Source organism: Anarhichas minor, unplaced genomic scaffold (assembly GCF_050575085.1).
Source record: "Anarhichas minor isolate MPS153535 unplaced genomic scaffold, ASM5057508v1 ptg000026l, whole genome shotgun sequence".
NCBI classification, from domain to species: domain Eukaryota; kingdom Metazoa; phylum Chordata; class Actinopteri; order Perciformes; family Anarhichadidae; genus Anarhichas; species Anarhichas minor.
The window spans coordinates 17265053-17281153 of NW_027466472.1; the positions used below are offsets into that span (position 1 = coordinate 17265053).

General features: G+C 43.1%; 2 protein-coding genes across 2 annotated transcripts; both read left to right on the top strand.

Annotated features, from left to right (window-relative positions):
- Window positions 1-111: 111 nt before the first annotated feature.
- Window positions 112-10476, top strand: prcp (prolylcarboxypeptidase (angiotensinase C)). The gene is made up of 9 exons (XM_076100252.1): window positions 112-492; window positions 3483-3623; window positions 3710-3811; window positions 3987-4168; window positions 4280-4437; window positions 6339-6511; window positions 8339-8506; window positions 8627-8814; window positions 9545-10476. Exons 1-9 carry the CDS (start codon window positions 313-315, stop codon window positions 9756-9758), a joined length of 1506 nt encoding a protein of 501 aa, XP_075956367.1. The 5' UTR covers window positions 112-312; the 3' UTR covers window positions 9759-10476.
- A 773-nt stretch (window positions 10477-11249) lies between these two features.
- Window positions 11250-15872, top strand: fam181b (family with sequence similarity 181 member B). Its single transcript, XM_076100399.1, has one exon. It carries the CDS (start codon window positions 14115-14117, stop codon window positions 15063-15065), a length of 951 nt encoding a protein of 316 aa, XP_075956514.1. The 5' UTR covers window positions 11250-14114; the 3' UTR covers window positions 15066-15872.
- Window positions 15873-16101: the final 229 nt, after the last annotated feature.

A 16101-nucleotide genomic window follows, 5' to 3' on the forward strand; every position in this document is an offset into this window, starting at 1 on the left:
GCGAGATTTACAGTAGGAACCTTCTGCTAACTGCTCGCTCTGCTAACTGACTGCTAGCCGGCTACAGTGAAATTCAAGTTGTTCAAAATGTTGGGAAGACGTTGAACTCTGAAGCCTCCTGTTCCTGTGCCCCCCCCCCGTGTTGCTAAATATAGGTCACAAGCTGTCTGAACACACCTCGCTGCATTTGCTGACAGGCGAGTCTCACTTCCTTTCTTTTGAGGGACAGTCTCCTCTTCCCGGGGATCACGCGACCTCGCTATCATGTGCTGAAGACCAGTCTGCTGTGAGCCGTGTTTGACAGTAGCAGCAATGAGGGCTGGAGTCGGGACGCAGGTATGGGACAGAGCTGTAGCTACCTGCCTCCTGACGCTCTGTCTCGGCTGTTTACACGTGATCGCGCTCAAGTCACAACTCTTCACCAGGCTCGGAGGCTCATCTTACTCCACTGAGCCCCCCATCAGCTATGAAACGTTTTATTTTGACCAGAAGGTGAGTTTGACGTTCATCTCTGTAGTTTATTTTAAACTCCTTTGTTTTATGAAAAGTATGTATTTATTCAGGTATGTTTCACACTGGTTTCTTCCTCCTTTACTTCTTTCTGTTTCATTTTGGTCTGCACCCTATAAGGGCTGAATTTAGTGTTGTAGAAAAGTAATCATTCAAATGAGTAAGTAGGACCCCCATAGTTGGTCCCTTACAATCAATTAATACAGTAATTATGATCAGACTGGTGTTGTACTGTCAATATGATCTTTACAAAACCAAGAGCATTTAAAGCATCGTTTGCTGTTGGCTAATATCTGCATCACTTGCTCTTTCTAAAATGTCAATGCACTTACTCCGTAGAAGTTGTTCGTGTGTTTAGTCTGCAGACAATAGGTGTTTCCCTCGGGTTTCCTGTAGTGAAGGGAAAACCATCACAATTGGTTCTGTTCCTGCCAGCAGAACTGTCACTATCCCTGCTGGCTTCCTGCCTAAAAAGCTCTCCGGGGCCCAGTGAGTGTGAAACACTTTACCTCAGGGATCTTCATTCAAGCCTTTGTATTTTCCATTTTGCTGTTACTTCATAGAGAATCAGATTGCATGTTGAGTTCATGCAGCGTGACGTTCAGTGACTTGTGAACCTGACTCATACATACAGTCACAAGACTGTACACGTGTCTACATGACTCTCCTGTTCCTGCAATCAGGGATGCTGTGAACTCAACTCGCATTTAGAGACAGTCTGTGAGCTGTCTGTATTTACCTTTTGCGTAGATACTGAAAAGACAATCCAGCCCATAAGGAAGTAAATAGAAACATTCCCTGATGCTGTTTCAACCAACGTTGAGAGGATTAATAAACACCTTAGAACAACACACAGATTATAATAAAGTGTGCATTACCAAAGCACAGAATATTAGGATTTTTAGAGCCACAGTGATTTGTTGATATCTTATTTGCAGCTGTTTTAATAATCGATTAATCATTTAAGTCAGTTTGATGGTTCCAGAGTCTCAAATGTTGCTTTTGATTCAGTCACCTTGGGCTCTAGAACAATGGTGGAAACTCTTTCCTGATGTTTTATTGACCGGACGTTTAGTCGATAAATCCCCCCCAAAAAAATAATCGACTGATTAATCGAAAATGAAAATTGCTTTTAGCTGCAGTCCTAAGTGTAATATTAACAAACTGCTGATGATCTGTATGCACAAGACAATATTTGGAGAAGGGGGACAAAGCTCCACACCTGGTCCGGCCCACCACATCCTGTCCAATCAGACACGCCGACAAGAAGATAAAGACCATTTCCTCCCTTCTGTCGTCCTTTGTCTTGTCTGATGTGCTTTCTCTGGCCAATCAACAAACACATTATATGCTTCATCTCGACAAGTAAACCAAATCAAATCCCTGTAATCCACTTTTCAGTAGCAAGTCTGCTGGTTTTTTTTGTTTTGTTTTTTGTTACAAAAGAATCATCAACCATGCTGCCTTTTTTCGACACTCTCTGTGGGACGAGCTGCTGTGAGGGGAGCACCGAGTGATCTCGAAGAGGAAATCCTCCCGACTGCATTTTGCCTCCAGACAATGAATGGAAGTGTCCTTTAGCATCCTCCCAATTAACTGTTGTAGTTTACTGGAAGCTTGCGCTTTGCTAGTTTCCCTCATGTCTTCATTTGCTAGACTGTAACACGACAGGCTTCCCCCCCCCCCCTGTTGAATAGTCAAAGTTCTGGTCCAGTAGATGTCCAGTATGTGAATGGAATTTTAATTGGAGCAAAGTGCCGGCTGCAGTAACCACATGGTGGCACTACTCATCAGGGTGTGGATTTGTTATGAAACCCGTCTGGTGGGGTTTTGTGATGTGCATACTGAGTGGGTGCAAATGTAGTCACTGGGGGGAAAGGGGGGGGGGCTTCATGTATTCAACCACTTTAGTTTGGCATTTAGATCATAGTTAAAAGGAATATTTCTGTTTGCACTGCAACAGAATTTGTCTTTCAATAATTTAAACGTTTACTTCCCAAAACTCAGACATCTACCATTTTAAAAACCCCGGTAGGAGTAAAAAATAACTAATAAGACAAAATGAAAACGTTATTATTTTTTAAAATCTTTTCAATGGAAATGCAACAACTTAAATGTTAAGAAAATTCTTGCATTACACTTTGGATGACCAGCACTACTGAGAGCGATTTAGCTGCCAAACTGCCAAACCTTTCCTTTTAACTGTCTCATGGTCCCCTCACACTTAAAAGCATTGCCAAGCACTAAGGAGTCGAGGCTTGAATGAACACATTGAGGCCCCGGAATCTTTTTGGTGTCACTGGCTCATAAAATTGCTGCCTCCTTTGTGTCCACTGAGGAGGGAAGTGAGCGAGGAGGGAGGGGGGAATGGGGGCAGGGGGGGTGAAAACAAAACAAAAAAACATTTTGTGTTAAGTGTTGGTGCTGTTTCAAGGGGTTGGACAACTCGACGGCGTCATGGGGCCGTCGTCTCTGTGAAGTTGTTGGTTTCTCTCTGCTTTTGTTTCATAGAGAATACAGGAAAATAAGTTGAAAGGGAAAGATGCCCCGGAATCCCTGAGTTTGGATGAAAGGACATCTCGTGGCTCATCTAAAGTGGAACTAATGCGGCGTCCCTTAAACTGGCTCCAACATATTTTAATACAAATTGGGGCTAATTACTCCAGAATCCAACCTCGGGACTGTCATTTCACAAGTTGGCACAGGGCCATGTAGCCACAGATCCCATCCAACTCAGAGTAGCTGATGCACGCTGGACACTTTAACGTCAGTAAATTATTGCCACGTTGGCTTTTCTGTCAACAAGTCTGACCGATGCACAAGAGACATTAACATTTTGACTTTTACATGTTGCACCTTTTTAAGTAAGTGAGCTGCACATTTTGTTATAAACACGTTATGTGTGTGATCAGCTTGCGTAGAGTACATCTAAGATTATGCACCAATTTCACGTTTTTTTGAATGTGTCACAGATCGATCATTTCGGTTTCCTAGAGGATGGCACCTTCAAACAGAGATACCTCGTTGCCGACAAACACTGGCAGCAGCCCGGAGGACCCGTTCTGTTCTACACTGGCAACGAAGGCGACATCACCTGGTTCTGCAACAACACTGTGAATATCCCACCCGTGACCTTTTGTATTTACACTGCGCATAATCCCCGCTCTTAATTCAGCGCCTGTCGTTGTTTTCTCCGTAGGGCTTCATGTGGGAGATTGCGGAGGAGTTGGGCGCCATGCTGGTTTTTGCAGAACATCGTTACTATGGAGAGTCCCTGCCGTTTGGACAAGACTCTTACAGTGTAAGTGAAGTGTTACACTTGGAGTACATCTAAGTCTGACTCAAATCTGATTAAATATGGATGATTACATGTTTTTTCTCCTTTTCTGGGTCAATAAGAATATTTTTACGTGTATATATATATATATTGTTTTGAATGTCTTATTTTTACAACAATACTGGTCACCCGCTTGCAGGACAGCAAGCACCTGAACTACCTGACCTCGGAGCAAGCCCTGGCAGATTTTGCGGTGCTGATTCAGAACCTGAAGAGCACTTTACCCGGAGCTCAGCACAGCCCTGTCATCGCCGTCGGAGGTTCCTATGGAGGGATGCTCGCCGCCTGGTTCAGGATGAAATACCCCAACATAGTGGTTGGGTAAGACATCAGTGCGGGTCTGGGGGCCTTTTGGTTGGATTAACCACAAAGATGTGCAGCTTGCGTAATTTTGAGAAATAGAAATGTTTTTGCTTCTTAATTGTATTTCAGAGCTCTGGCAGCTTCTGCGCCAATATGGCAGTTCACCGGTATGGTGCCATGTGGAGACTTCTACAAAATAGTCACGCAGGACTTCGCCAGCAGCGGGAATAACTGTGACGCAAACATCAGAAAGTCTTGGAAGGCCATTAACAATGTCTCCTCCACTGGTAAGTCGTACAGTCAAGATGGGTTGATTTATCCTATGTGTCATAATGTAGGGAATCTGACTCATTTGAATTATTCAGAATGATGAATGAACCCCGTTTTATCTTATATATGAGGAAGCCTCCTGGATTTTAAGAGTTTCTGCACGTTTGTCCACATCGTCTACATTTGTGGGTTTGATTCACTGTCGGCTAAAGCCTGAAACCAGACAGCTGTTACTAAAACTTGTTATATAAAGTGGATATAAAGTCTGGAGCCTCTCCACAGCACAGAGAACAGATTGTTATGTGTGGATCCATAAAATTTACAACCTGCATAACTCAGACTACCTCAGTCCTTTAGTATTCATCTCAGATCAGAATAAGAGAGTTTGCCCACAGGATCCTGGTACATTTTCCATTCTCACAATCCTAAACTGTAGGAATAAGCTTCGTTGCATTGTGTGGTACTTTTTTATTACTATCGCAACATTAAATAGTACACCAATAAAAAGGTTGATACCACTTTCTAATAAGGTGCCCTTTATAAGCTGTAATTAATGGCTTGGTTTATTGTTATTAAATCATCTTCTAATGCTTTATAGAACAGGTATAAGCTTTTAATAACTATAACCTTCAAGTTGCCAGGTCAGAGAAAATCCTCCTCTAACACAACAGTCATGTTGGAGGACGATAGACCACAACCTGGCAACCCAAAAGTTGTTGTTATTAATGGTTTATAACTGTTCTATAAAACATCAGTGAATGAATAACAAAAAGTAGTAAAGCAATTAACCACAGCTTATGAATTATATACATATACATACCAATTTATATTCCACCGCTTTCATCAAATATTGTCAAAATTAGGTTTGATAAAGTTATAAAAATAATGTCAAAACAAGAGAATAATTTATCCACATGCTTTAAGAGATGTGTAATAGGGATGTAATCACTCCACTCATAGGCCAAGCATTTACCATCACATAACAGTACAAGTAAAAAAAAAAAGTACTGTAATCTCCTGGTGTTTGTCATAATAATAAATAATACAATTAAACAGGGAAAACATCTGGGTGATGGTACTTTTTTAGACCTTCACTGTGACCCAGAAGCTTCAAATAGATGGATGATAGTTGTAAACGTGTGTGTATGTTGGCTGTTTCCTGGTAGCATCTGTCCCAAAACCTTGAGATTCCGACTACTGAAACAGTTGAAAAAGATAATAAGAAAGAAGATGTGATATTTGGACAACCAATCAGAGACTTTAGCATGAGAAGAAATGAACTGTTTGATTTAACTTTGATGGTTAAAGTATGAGGAATTTTCACAGGAATTAATTTTGGTGGCAGATTCATAAAGAGCAGAAGGTTTGCTCCTCTTAAAGGAGCAGTAATCTATTGGCAGACATGGAATGTAATGTTAATAAGTATGTTTTCTGTGTATATCACCTGGAAATAACCTTAGAATGAGCCGTATGCATCTACTAACGGAGCAGGTCCTCTTAATGGAGCCGCCCGCCATGTTTCTACAGTAGCCCAGAACGGACAAACAAAACCACTGGCTCTTACAGGGCCGTTCACGTTTTTCGCGTCAGTCACCATAGAGATGTTTCGGTTGGTTACAATCCGAACTGTACAAACCGACGTTTTCTGTGCATATACTAAATGAGTATTTGCTCCTTAACTTTGAGCACAACGATAAGATAATGGTTCTTTTATATGCATGTTGCAGCTAAACTTATCATGAGGTTCTGACATCATACCTGTAAAGACCCGTGGGAGTTGTAGTCGTTAAATGCTAGAAAAAAACAACCTTGTTTTTATCTTGGTTAAAACGACAACGTCAATGTCAAAGTTTGGTACCCAGCAGTAGACATAAATGCAGGAGTGACATTTAATAATTTTTTGCTCTCTTCTGACAAGCGTCTGGTCTTCAGTGGCTGTCAGAAGAGTTCAGTCTCTGCGCCCCTCTGAAAAACGAGAACGATGCTGTTGGCTTCAAGAACTGGCTTCAGGAGACTTGGGTGAACCTGGCTATGGTGGACTACCCCTACGAAGCCAATTTTCTGCAGCCACTTCCTCGCTGGCCGATCCAGGTACAAAGATCCACGAGTAATATAAGATTTAAAAGAGAACTTGTGGATGAAAAAACGGATCCCAATAACATAATAAACTTCCTGCCAAAGGTCTTCACTTTATTGCAACTTTAAGTTTAGGTGGCCTTTGGTTAAGCGCCTGACAGCCTGTCCTTGATTGAAGTGAGCGTGTTATTTAGCCGATTGTGTTACAAGTGTTTGTTGTGGTCGTCCAAGCTTTTGTTGACAACAGCTGTCAATTAACTTCATTAATATTCATAAGGATCTCGTTTCTTTTGGATTTTAAGTATTCTTTAGATGAGCAGCTACAAGTAAGCCACCGTTCTTTTCTTTCTCTCGTACCAACGGTCCTTTCATTTGCACACTCCGTCAGATCTCTGAGGTGTTCCTCTTGGGACGCCCGCATGGCTCCACAGAAAGAGAACATTTGCCCAGAGCAGCTCATGAAGGCCATTAAAACAAAGGTTCACCCCTCTCCATTGAATGAGACTGTAACAAATACACTAGACACTTGATGAGAAAAAAATACCAAAATTACCAAAATTGAAAAAAAAAAGAAGAATATCACGTAATGAGGCCATTTTTTAAAACTCTCCACATTATAAAACGTCCTTGGTTTTCATGTAAACGAGCTTGTATGACAGTATGGTGGCTGTTTGGCTGCGGCTGATTGACTTGGATGCAGTGTATTCCACCAGTCACCCTGACATGTCACGTGCATAAACCAAGCTCTGCTACTGACCCCGGACTCTCTGTTCGGTGCTTCAACACCCCTCCGAGCGCCCCATACAGCAGACTCGCACTAAAACTTTTACCAGTGCGATACATTTTTTTTTTTTTGTCTGCTTATTTGTTTATCGTTAAGACTCTGAATAGTTCCAGGAGCGTCACGTCAGTGGAAATAAACACTAAATGGCCATTATGAGTTTTTTGGCTCCTTGCCTTTAATGTATGCGACCCCTATGGGTGGTTTAAGCGGTTTAGGCAGTGGGTGCAAAGAGGAGCTTTTTTAATGACAAAGCTAATGTGATTATCTGAGTGAGTGTGAGAACGGGGTATTGAGGGCTTAGAGGAGGGAAATCTGTTGGCAGAGATGAATGTATAAGCCTAATCCTATCTGAAAAGTAAGAAGATGCTTTGGAGCAATTGCAGTGTTTTTCTTCTTTTTTTTTTTTTTCCACGGTATAAATCTTTGGTTGGACATGTCTGTGGCCCTCCTCATCCATCGACCACCAACTCCTCCCCAGCCCGCAGACAAAAGCCTTAGTAACAGACTCCACACTAGCGCAGCTCCCCTCCAGCCTCGGGACAAGAAAGCCCAGTTTGTCTGCCTCACAAAGAGTGCAGAACAACAGCCGCAGCCAACTCTGCTGCTGCAACCATAACAACACGCAGTGAAATTAAACAGAGGCTGAAACTCAAATATTTATCATCCACGCTATTAATTCTAAGGAAATCAACCGTGCTCAAACAAAATAGTATTTAGGAGAGCAACATTTAGATCATTGGCTATAAGTAAATGTGCACTTTTTCCTCCCCGTGCCAAGACTGCAGCGATAAATTCAAGTTCATTCCAGGGAATTTCACATGCAAATTAGGCGCCACCACTTTTTATGTGGAAAAACACTTTATGGGCCACAGGAAAGCTCCGGTCTTGTAAACAACTCGGATATAAGCTCATTCGGTATTTGTATCTTTCTCTTTAATTCTATTTAAAAAGGAAGTGAATGAAGCTGTCAATGGCTTCAACAGCTCGCCTTAACTTTAATGTAATCGCACACATTACCTTCTAATGTTTTGCTTCTTCATGTGTTATATTTTTTCAAGGTGGTGTGCAAGTATCTGGCTTTCGATCCGGCTGTGTCGGACTACCAGCTGCTGCACGGCATCTCCCAAGCAGCAAAGGTCTACTACAACTACAGCGGAAGCTCCTCCTGCCTCAACACATCTCAGACGGCAACCGGCAGCCTCGGCTTCCTCGGCTGGTTTTACCAGGTGCGGTGACGCCCGAGCTCGGGGATCAGTCTTGTCACGCTAAATAAAATCGCAGCACGCATGTGTCAGCGGGCAGCTTGACCTGTCACAATGAATACGTGTTCAATCCCTCATTCCCAGGCCTGCACAGAGATGGTGATGCCCATGTGCACGGACGGCGTCCAGGACATGTTTGAACCGGAGGAGTGGAACTTCAAGGCCTTCTCTGACGAGTGCAACGCCATGTTCGGTGTCAGGCCGCGAGCCGACTGGGCGGACACGGTCTACGGGGGGAAGGACATCGCCTCGCACAGCAACATCATCTTCAGGTAAACGTGGCTTGTAAAATGCCAGGGCTAGGCAGAAGGTTTTCTGGGTTTGTCTAGTGCAGTGAGAGACATTTAGAGTGCTGCTTTTGGCTGGCTTCTATTGCAGACAAATACAGAGTACCCACAGGAGGTAGACAGAAGCATGTAAAAATGTGGCTCAATCACAAACACCAAGGTTGGTCTTATGCGGTTGAATACCAATTAGCAGCTTTTGTCAAGCTATAAAATGGTTTTCAAAGCAGCCCAAATGAATTGTCATAACATATCCCGTATATTAAAAGAGAGCAGCCCATGTGATACTGACAGATACTGACAGATACTGACAGATACTGACACACAACCTACGTGGACCCACGTTTGTAGCAGTGGTGGTTTAGTCGGTTACAATTAAAGTGTTTTATTATTTTGTGTCACAAATTTCATTGTGCTTTTTATTCTACTTAAATCTGTATTAAAGTCTGTTGCCTTATTTTTATTGGGAAGTTCTGGTGTTAAAAGGTGATTTTTAAGTAAACTTACTATCTTGTATTTACTCCTTGTGAAGTTGCCGTAGCCCAGTAGCTAAAAAAAAGAAAAAGAATAATGAGGTATTTTACTCTATCCACTTCATACTTTGTCCAAACAATTCTACAAAAAGTCGCCAATGATGCTCCATGTGAATACCCTAAATGAACTCCCCGTATATGCGGCACACCAGTGTCTGATCGCCGCCTCTGCTGTTGCATTTCAGTAACGGAGGACTCGACCCGTGGTCGTCCGGTGGAGTGACCTCCAACATGACAGCTTCCCTGGTTTCCGTTGTGATCCCTGACGGGGCCCATCACTTGGACCTCCGCTACAGCAATGACCATGACCCACCTTCAGTCCGCGCGGCCCGGGCGTTAGAGGTGATGTACTTTCGAGAGTGGATCAAGCAGGCTAAAAAGACGCCTCAAACCTCTTAGTGCCTAAAAAGCAGCACAATGTCGCCCGACCCAGTCTGCCTAGCTTTAATTTACGTGACAGCATTTCACAAGGTGCTCGCTGCATCATTCTGCCAAAGTATATGCCTTTTTATTAATTCATGTTGTGGACAATCTTTTTCTCTACATTGAATGATGGCCTTTTTATTTAAATAATTGCAACACAACTCCTGATCTTAATGCCATTAATCACGTGAGAATGTTTTAAGTGTATGAGACACACTCCATTTCTTTATGCCAAACTATACTTTTCCAAGGGCTTGGGGAGGCACACTCCATTATGAGCAATAAATGAGATTGAGTTGTCACTTTCTTTGTCAATACATTTAATCACATTATTGTCATCAAAAGACTGGACCATCCTCATTATGTTCTTTATCTCCCACGCTAACGCTTGCCAAAAACTCATTAACGCCTCCAAACTTGTGTTTTCTTTTTGTCATTCACTGGTACAATCAGGGATATGTTTAGTTATTACCATCTTTAATTTCATTTTTGTCTTCCAGTTACAACTTGACACCCCGTATTGTTGTTGTCATTCTTGTCGATTAGCCATTGTTGTTACTCAGGTGTAGTTCTTCTTTCAAAGTAAGTGTTTAATCTGATTTTTTGCTTTTTAACACTTAAGGAAGTCTCAGGAGAAAAGTTTGCCACCAAATGGAAAGAAAATCGAATAAAAATGTTTTTAATATCCTCTGCACAGAGTGTAATATTCAACTTGATTTGTTATTGTTCACAGTGCCTTCCTCACTCTTTAAGTTTTCTATTCACGTCTTACACCACCTTCACTTAATACGCTGTCTACCGGTGAAAGGGATTAAAAAGCTACTGATGATATTGTCTTTTGATCATAGAAGGATGTACCGTTACTCTGTCAAGCCAACTCTTTGTCATGTTGTAGAGAGGCCGGGGCTTTTAAGTTACTTCCACCTAGCAGGAACAATTGCATGTGGCTGAGATTTAATAAAAACCCAATCGGAGGAGGCCAATAAAGTCAGTGGTGGGAGATTATTGCAGCTCCGCCTGCTGACCTCTCCCCTGTGGACCAACCTGTGGGATTCCCCCTGGCACGCATTCATTCACCGGCTGCCATTAAAGCTTTAAATTGCGGCACCAGGGCAGCTCATAGACCCGGGTTTGTTCCCCCCCTGCTAGTAATATTATTAATACAACTCCTGGGGTGCCAGAGAGGTTGAGGAGGGTTGATGGAAGGTTAAGAGTGAAGCAGGAACCGGCAGGGACCAAGAAGCCTTTTGTAGTTCACCATGAAGCTGGGTTTTTTTCTATTTAAAAAAAAAAAAATCAAACTCAAAGACTCAAACACCATGAAAATACTAAGACTGAAACACTTTGACTGCTAATGAAATCATGTCTTGTTGCTTTTTAATTTCCTTTAATCTATTCTGGCCCAATTACCCCCCCCCCCCCCCCCCCCCCCCCCCACACTCTTTTAAAGCAGAAGTTCCTGACATGACATGACTTTGTGAGGCAGATGGGGGAACATGTCCTGCACTGGTATGTGGGTTGATTTTCTACCGGGAGACACAAAGCCTGGACATTATGTCACAGGCTTGACTGGATTTCAGACACCCCAGTAGAAAGACACATAGCTAAACGTGGGGGAGGACGGGGTCTTTGCCGCTAAATGCCGTCCTTAAACTTTTTCTCAGGACTTTGAGAGGTCATTCATTTTGCCAGCCCTTTCTTAGTCTCTGACACTGGCCATCAATCAAAGGTGTTATTAGTATTCTCCCGACCCCAAACTCCGAGTATGTCCCTGCTCAAGACAGGGACCACACACTAGTATAGGAAGAGATTAAGCCTGTGTGTGTCACATCACGTTGGACCGAGCACCCTGCTCCAGAGGAGTAGGGTGCTGCTGAATAAGTAAATCTCTCAGGCCCAGAGGGCGTGGTGGTGGTGTTTAACAATATCTCAACAATGTGGATCTGTATACTTAACAATTTGGTTGTAGGGGAAACGGCACAGCAGATTACTAATGATTTGCTCCAAATTCAAATTCCCCCAAAGCTCCAAACATAATGAGTCTTTGAAAATGTAATCTATAGTTCGACCCCTGTGATTAGCGCTAAAACAAACGCTGGCCCGTTATAGGAATTTCAAAAAACAACGTAACAATTAACCTCACACTTAGCGTCTCGAGAGTGGAAACAAGTCAAAAGCTCTTGGTTCATATATATATTTTCCGAGCTGCTCTGCCTCAGCCCAACCCCTCTCGCCCTCGCAGCCTTTATGCAACAATAGAAACTTGTTTCCGGGATCTGTGCGTCAGGCTCTGTGATGTGAATGACCCACCAGCACAAAAGCCAAAGCCTCTTGACTGGGGGGGGGGGGGGAGAGGGGGATATAGCTGCCACGACTGTGATGATGTCACTTTGCCAAAACTGTGCTGCTAGCAAAGCGAGGGAGGCAGAATGACTTTGTCCAGGCGTTAAAAGCTCAGTTCTCCTCCACTGCATTCATGAGACGTTGTGGTGTGGCATCACTGCGGTGAACTAGAAGTTTCGAATTTACAAATATATGCTTGTAGTACAATGCCAGATGAAATGAACTGAAAATGCGAAGTCTAGTTTGTTTTCTCGCTTTCATGGCCAGCTGTATAAACAGAAAGATATTATTTGTTTTGTAGCCATTTGTTGCTCGTAGATTTGAGTTTTTCTACACTTCTTTTCAGCTGCAGAGTTGTGCTGGGCCACGGATAATTAGATCAGTGCTATCACTTTCACTGTCTCCCTTTCTCCCCAGGAATTAACATAAGAAAGAATTTTTTAACGGCCTCACTCCCTCGCTGCTTCAGACTTTTTCTTTTCATCCCTCCAACTCTTAAATGAGTCACTGCCTCACCTCAACGTGAGCACTTTTTGTAAGAGGGAGGGATCGTCTTTCAATAATTCAGCTGCAGCGTCTCTTAACTTGAAATGAGAATAATACATGAAGGCTTTAATGTGATCAGATTGAAACTCGTGCATTTTCTGGAAAACAAATATAAAATATGTGCCGAGTGTGGTGGAAAGTTACACGTTTTTACTGCGTAGTTAAACTATGCCTGACAGTCCATACACTTAGAATTCGGTTGGAATTCCACTTAAATTGGGATGAGTGCTGGCAACATAACAATCTGGCTCTCGGACACATCCTCCGTTGTATTCACGGCTGGCCAAGAAGCTTCCTGTAAATAAGTTATTGTTTACAACAGAAGTTTCATACCCAGGATTTCTTTGGGTCAACATTTCTTCTGGCACACTGAGCCTGATCTGCACTTTATTCCCCTTTAATTTAACAGCTCCGGCAGCTTTTCTAGTTAAATCGACTGTTCATTATTGAGACCCATTTTACGAAGGGGCTGTGAGGTGCAATTTAATGAATCTCTGGCACAAAGCTCCCTTTCAGTGCCGGGCGAAGAATAGAGGCTATTTAGACCCTGTAGGGCTTTATGTCAAAGGCAGCCCATAATAGTTGTCAGGCCAGGGCAGAAATTCCCACTGGCCTGGGAATGCACTAGAAATCAACTTTTGCCATGAGCAGATTAAGACACAAGCGAGCAGTTGGGAAGATTCTCCCAAACAGTGGCATCTGTTTGGGCACAGAGATTTTCCCACTGAAAAGAGGCCTTTCTCACTACTATATAGCCTCGATTTGATCAGTGCCTAAATGAACAGTAATTAGATTACAAGTTAACTTCTATTTAGTAATCCAGACAGGAAACACACAAGTAGGCGTGATAATTGAATAGTGGTTCAACCTTTTTTAAAGGCAAGCAGGAATCTTATAAATAAAAACACTCATTGGCTGTTTTTATGGGATATTAACTATAACCCCAAAAATATATAATTATATTTTCTCCTATGCTTAATAGAGATAGTTTTGCACAACAGTTCTACCCAGTAAAAGTACTATTCTTTTCTCTGTTACAGTAATGTCCTCCAGTTGTATGCAAGCCTTTTTGGTTCAGCGCACACACAAACAGTTAAACTAGAGGGGGAGAGTTCTGACGGAGGCCATTGTCTTCAACTCGGCAGGGAATTTCAGACAAATCCCTCTTAGATGCAGGTGGTCAGGCACAAGCAAAGAGTTAAGTCCTGCGCTCTCTTTGCCCCTCCTCTTTGATGTTCTGACATCATTAGTCCAGCCCCCCGAAAGATCTCCTTGCTTCCCTCCGAGCCCTTCACTTCTACTCTGGAATGTTTACAGGAACTTCATGAGCAGCATCAGGACCGAGGGTTTGTCAGGGGTAAAAAAAAGACATGCTCTGAAGAAACTATTGGTTCTGGGAGCACAGCGGATGCCACAGGTGTAGCCGCTGGGCTCAGCAGAGGAATGGCTGTTCAGACTGCAATCATGAACCCTCAGTTCATGAATTTCTGCTTCCCTGGCTCTGTGATGGAGTACGACATGGAGAAGAGTCTGGATGGGAGTCTCCTCTGTGAGGCGGAAAATGACGAGGACTACAGGGAGACCACCAGGGACTTGCTGAGCTTCATAGACTCAGCCTCCAGCAACATCAAGCTGGCTCTGGACAAGCCGGTGAAATCCAAGAGGAAAGTCAACCACCGGAAGTACCTGCAGAAGCAGATCAAAAGGTGCACGGGCATGATAACGCCAGGAAACATAGCAGAGCCCCCAGTCAAGAGACAGGGTTCCCCCGTGGCTCAGCCCATGCAGAGCAAAACTCCGCCTAAACGCGATGGGGTCCAGGCCAGCTTACAGAGCAAGAGCTTGGCAGCCCTCTTCAGCCCTGTGAAAGATATAAGGGGTGAAAAAGCCAAGAAACCACCCCTGAGGCATCGCAATCTGCCCCCCTCTTTCTTCACCGAGCCGGCCAACTGCTCCAAAGTCAGCTCCACATCTGGGATGACGCTGAAGGACTTGGAGCGAGGCAACCCTGAGGCCGCAGAGTTCTTCGAGCTCTTGGGGCCTGATTACAGCAACATGGTCAGCGAACAGGACCTTTATCAAAGTGTCCGGGTGCAGCAAGAGATGGGAGGCCCGGATCCCTCTTCCTACGATGCTCAGCATTTAGTTGGTGGACTCCTCTACTCGGAGCCCTGGACTAGCTGCTCAGGACCCTCTAAGAAAGTAGGCGAGAGCCTGCGTACAGGTCTGACCCAGCCTCCTGTCTACTGTCCCTCTGAGGCCGCTTCTGGGTCCATAGAGGACAACGCACTGTGCACTTTGGCCTTCCCGAACTTCTTCACAGACTGCTCCATACCTCAGGCCACTTATGATTTGAGTGGTGGTTATAACAGAGCTAATTATTCATCTCTATGAGAATGCGACAGTTCTGTTCTTAGAAGTGCTTGCAAAAAGCAGATAAAAATTGTTCTGACAAGTTTAACACTAGCCTAAGAGAGTTGCATATTATTGTATCATATTTGTTTATCTGTTGCGGAACTAATATCGCAAATGGATTTCAACATTTTGTACCATTCCCCTCTCACCAACAACACAAATCGCTTTCTTTGAGAGAAACAAGGAACTAAATATAATGTCTTTCATAAAAAAACATCCAAAGCTTTTTTAAGTAAGTGGATACCATGTACTTTACAACATCTCAGTTTCATTTACTGCACTGTTCTGTGAAATGTTCAAATGTTTCTCAACGTTTCATTATCTCAGGCAATTTCTGATGACACTCGGAATGTCAGTTTTGTCAGCTGAGCATGTGAGTCTGTTCATTTGGATGTGTCTTATCAATCTGGGAATCTGTTAATGAAGACATTTTTTATTCTAACATGTTGATGTTTTTCAAAAAGACAAAATACAAGCTGCAGAAATAGGTGTTGGTTTAGTCCCCTGAAAGCCACTTGTTGCTAGGAAAGGTGTTATCGGACTCACATTGGACAGAACATGCTGAAACAATCGACCCTGTTGGTAACTGTTCAGAGGAGAGGAGAAAACACATTTTGCTCAAATGACTTTTACAACAATGTGTGACGCCATGTTTGTTTTCCAACATTTTACAGCTCATATAAATGAGCTGGCAGAGCCACCACTTGTATCCATTTTGTTGGAAAAGCCTTAAATGTATCTAGCTACTGCAAGAGGACAAAATAAAGCTGGTCTTTATTACCGTGACGACAGTGTCTTGAGTTTGTGTTCATTGCTGATCGTGGATGTTGTGATTATCAGAATACAAGAGGGTACAAGGCGAGTGTCTCTAAAAATACATTTCCACAGTTCTGAACAGAGTTGCGGCGTGTTAAGTGAAGTACAAAATACGACAATATATAAATAGTTTAATATAGAAACGCTGGGGGTCAGATCAGCAAACCTTGCTGAGCGTTTTACATCTCATCTTAGAGTC

What these genes read in the sequence shown, in the direction of transcription:
- prcp (XM_076100252.1), top strand. Translation starts at nt 313, where the DNA reads ATGAGGGCTGGAGTCGGGACGCAGGTATGGGACAGAGCTGTAGCTACC. An exon ending in CGTTTTATTTTGACCAGAAG is followed by an intron (nt 493 to 3,482) that starts GTGAGTTTGACG and finishes AATGTGTCACAG; the next exon opens with ATCGATCATTTCGGTTTCCT. An exon ending in TCCTCGGCTGGTTTTACCAG is followed by an intron (nt 8,507 to 8,626) that starts GTGCGGTGACGC and finishes CCTCATTCCCAG; the next exon opens with GCCTGCACAGAGATGGTGAT.
- fam181b (XM_076100399.1), top strand. Translation starts at nt 14,115, where the DNA reads ATGGCTGTTCAGACTGCAATCATGAACCCTCAGTTCATGAATTTCTGC.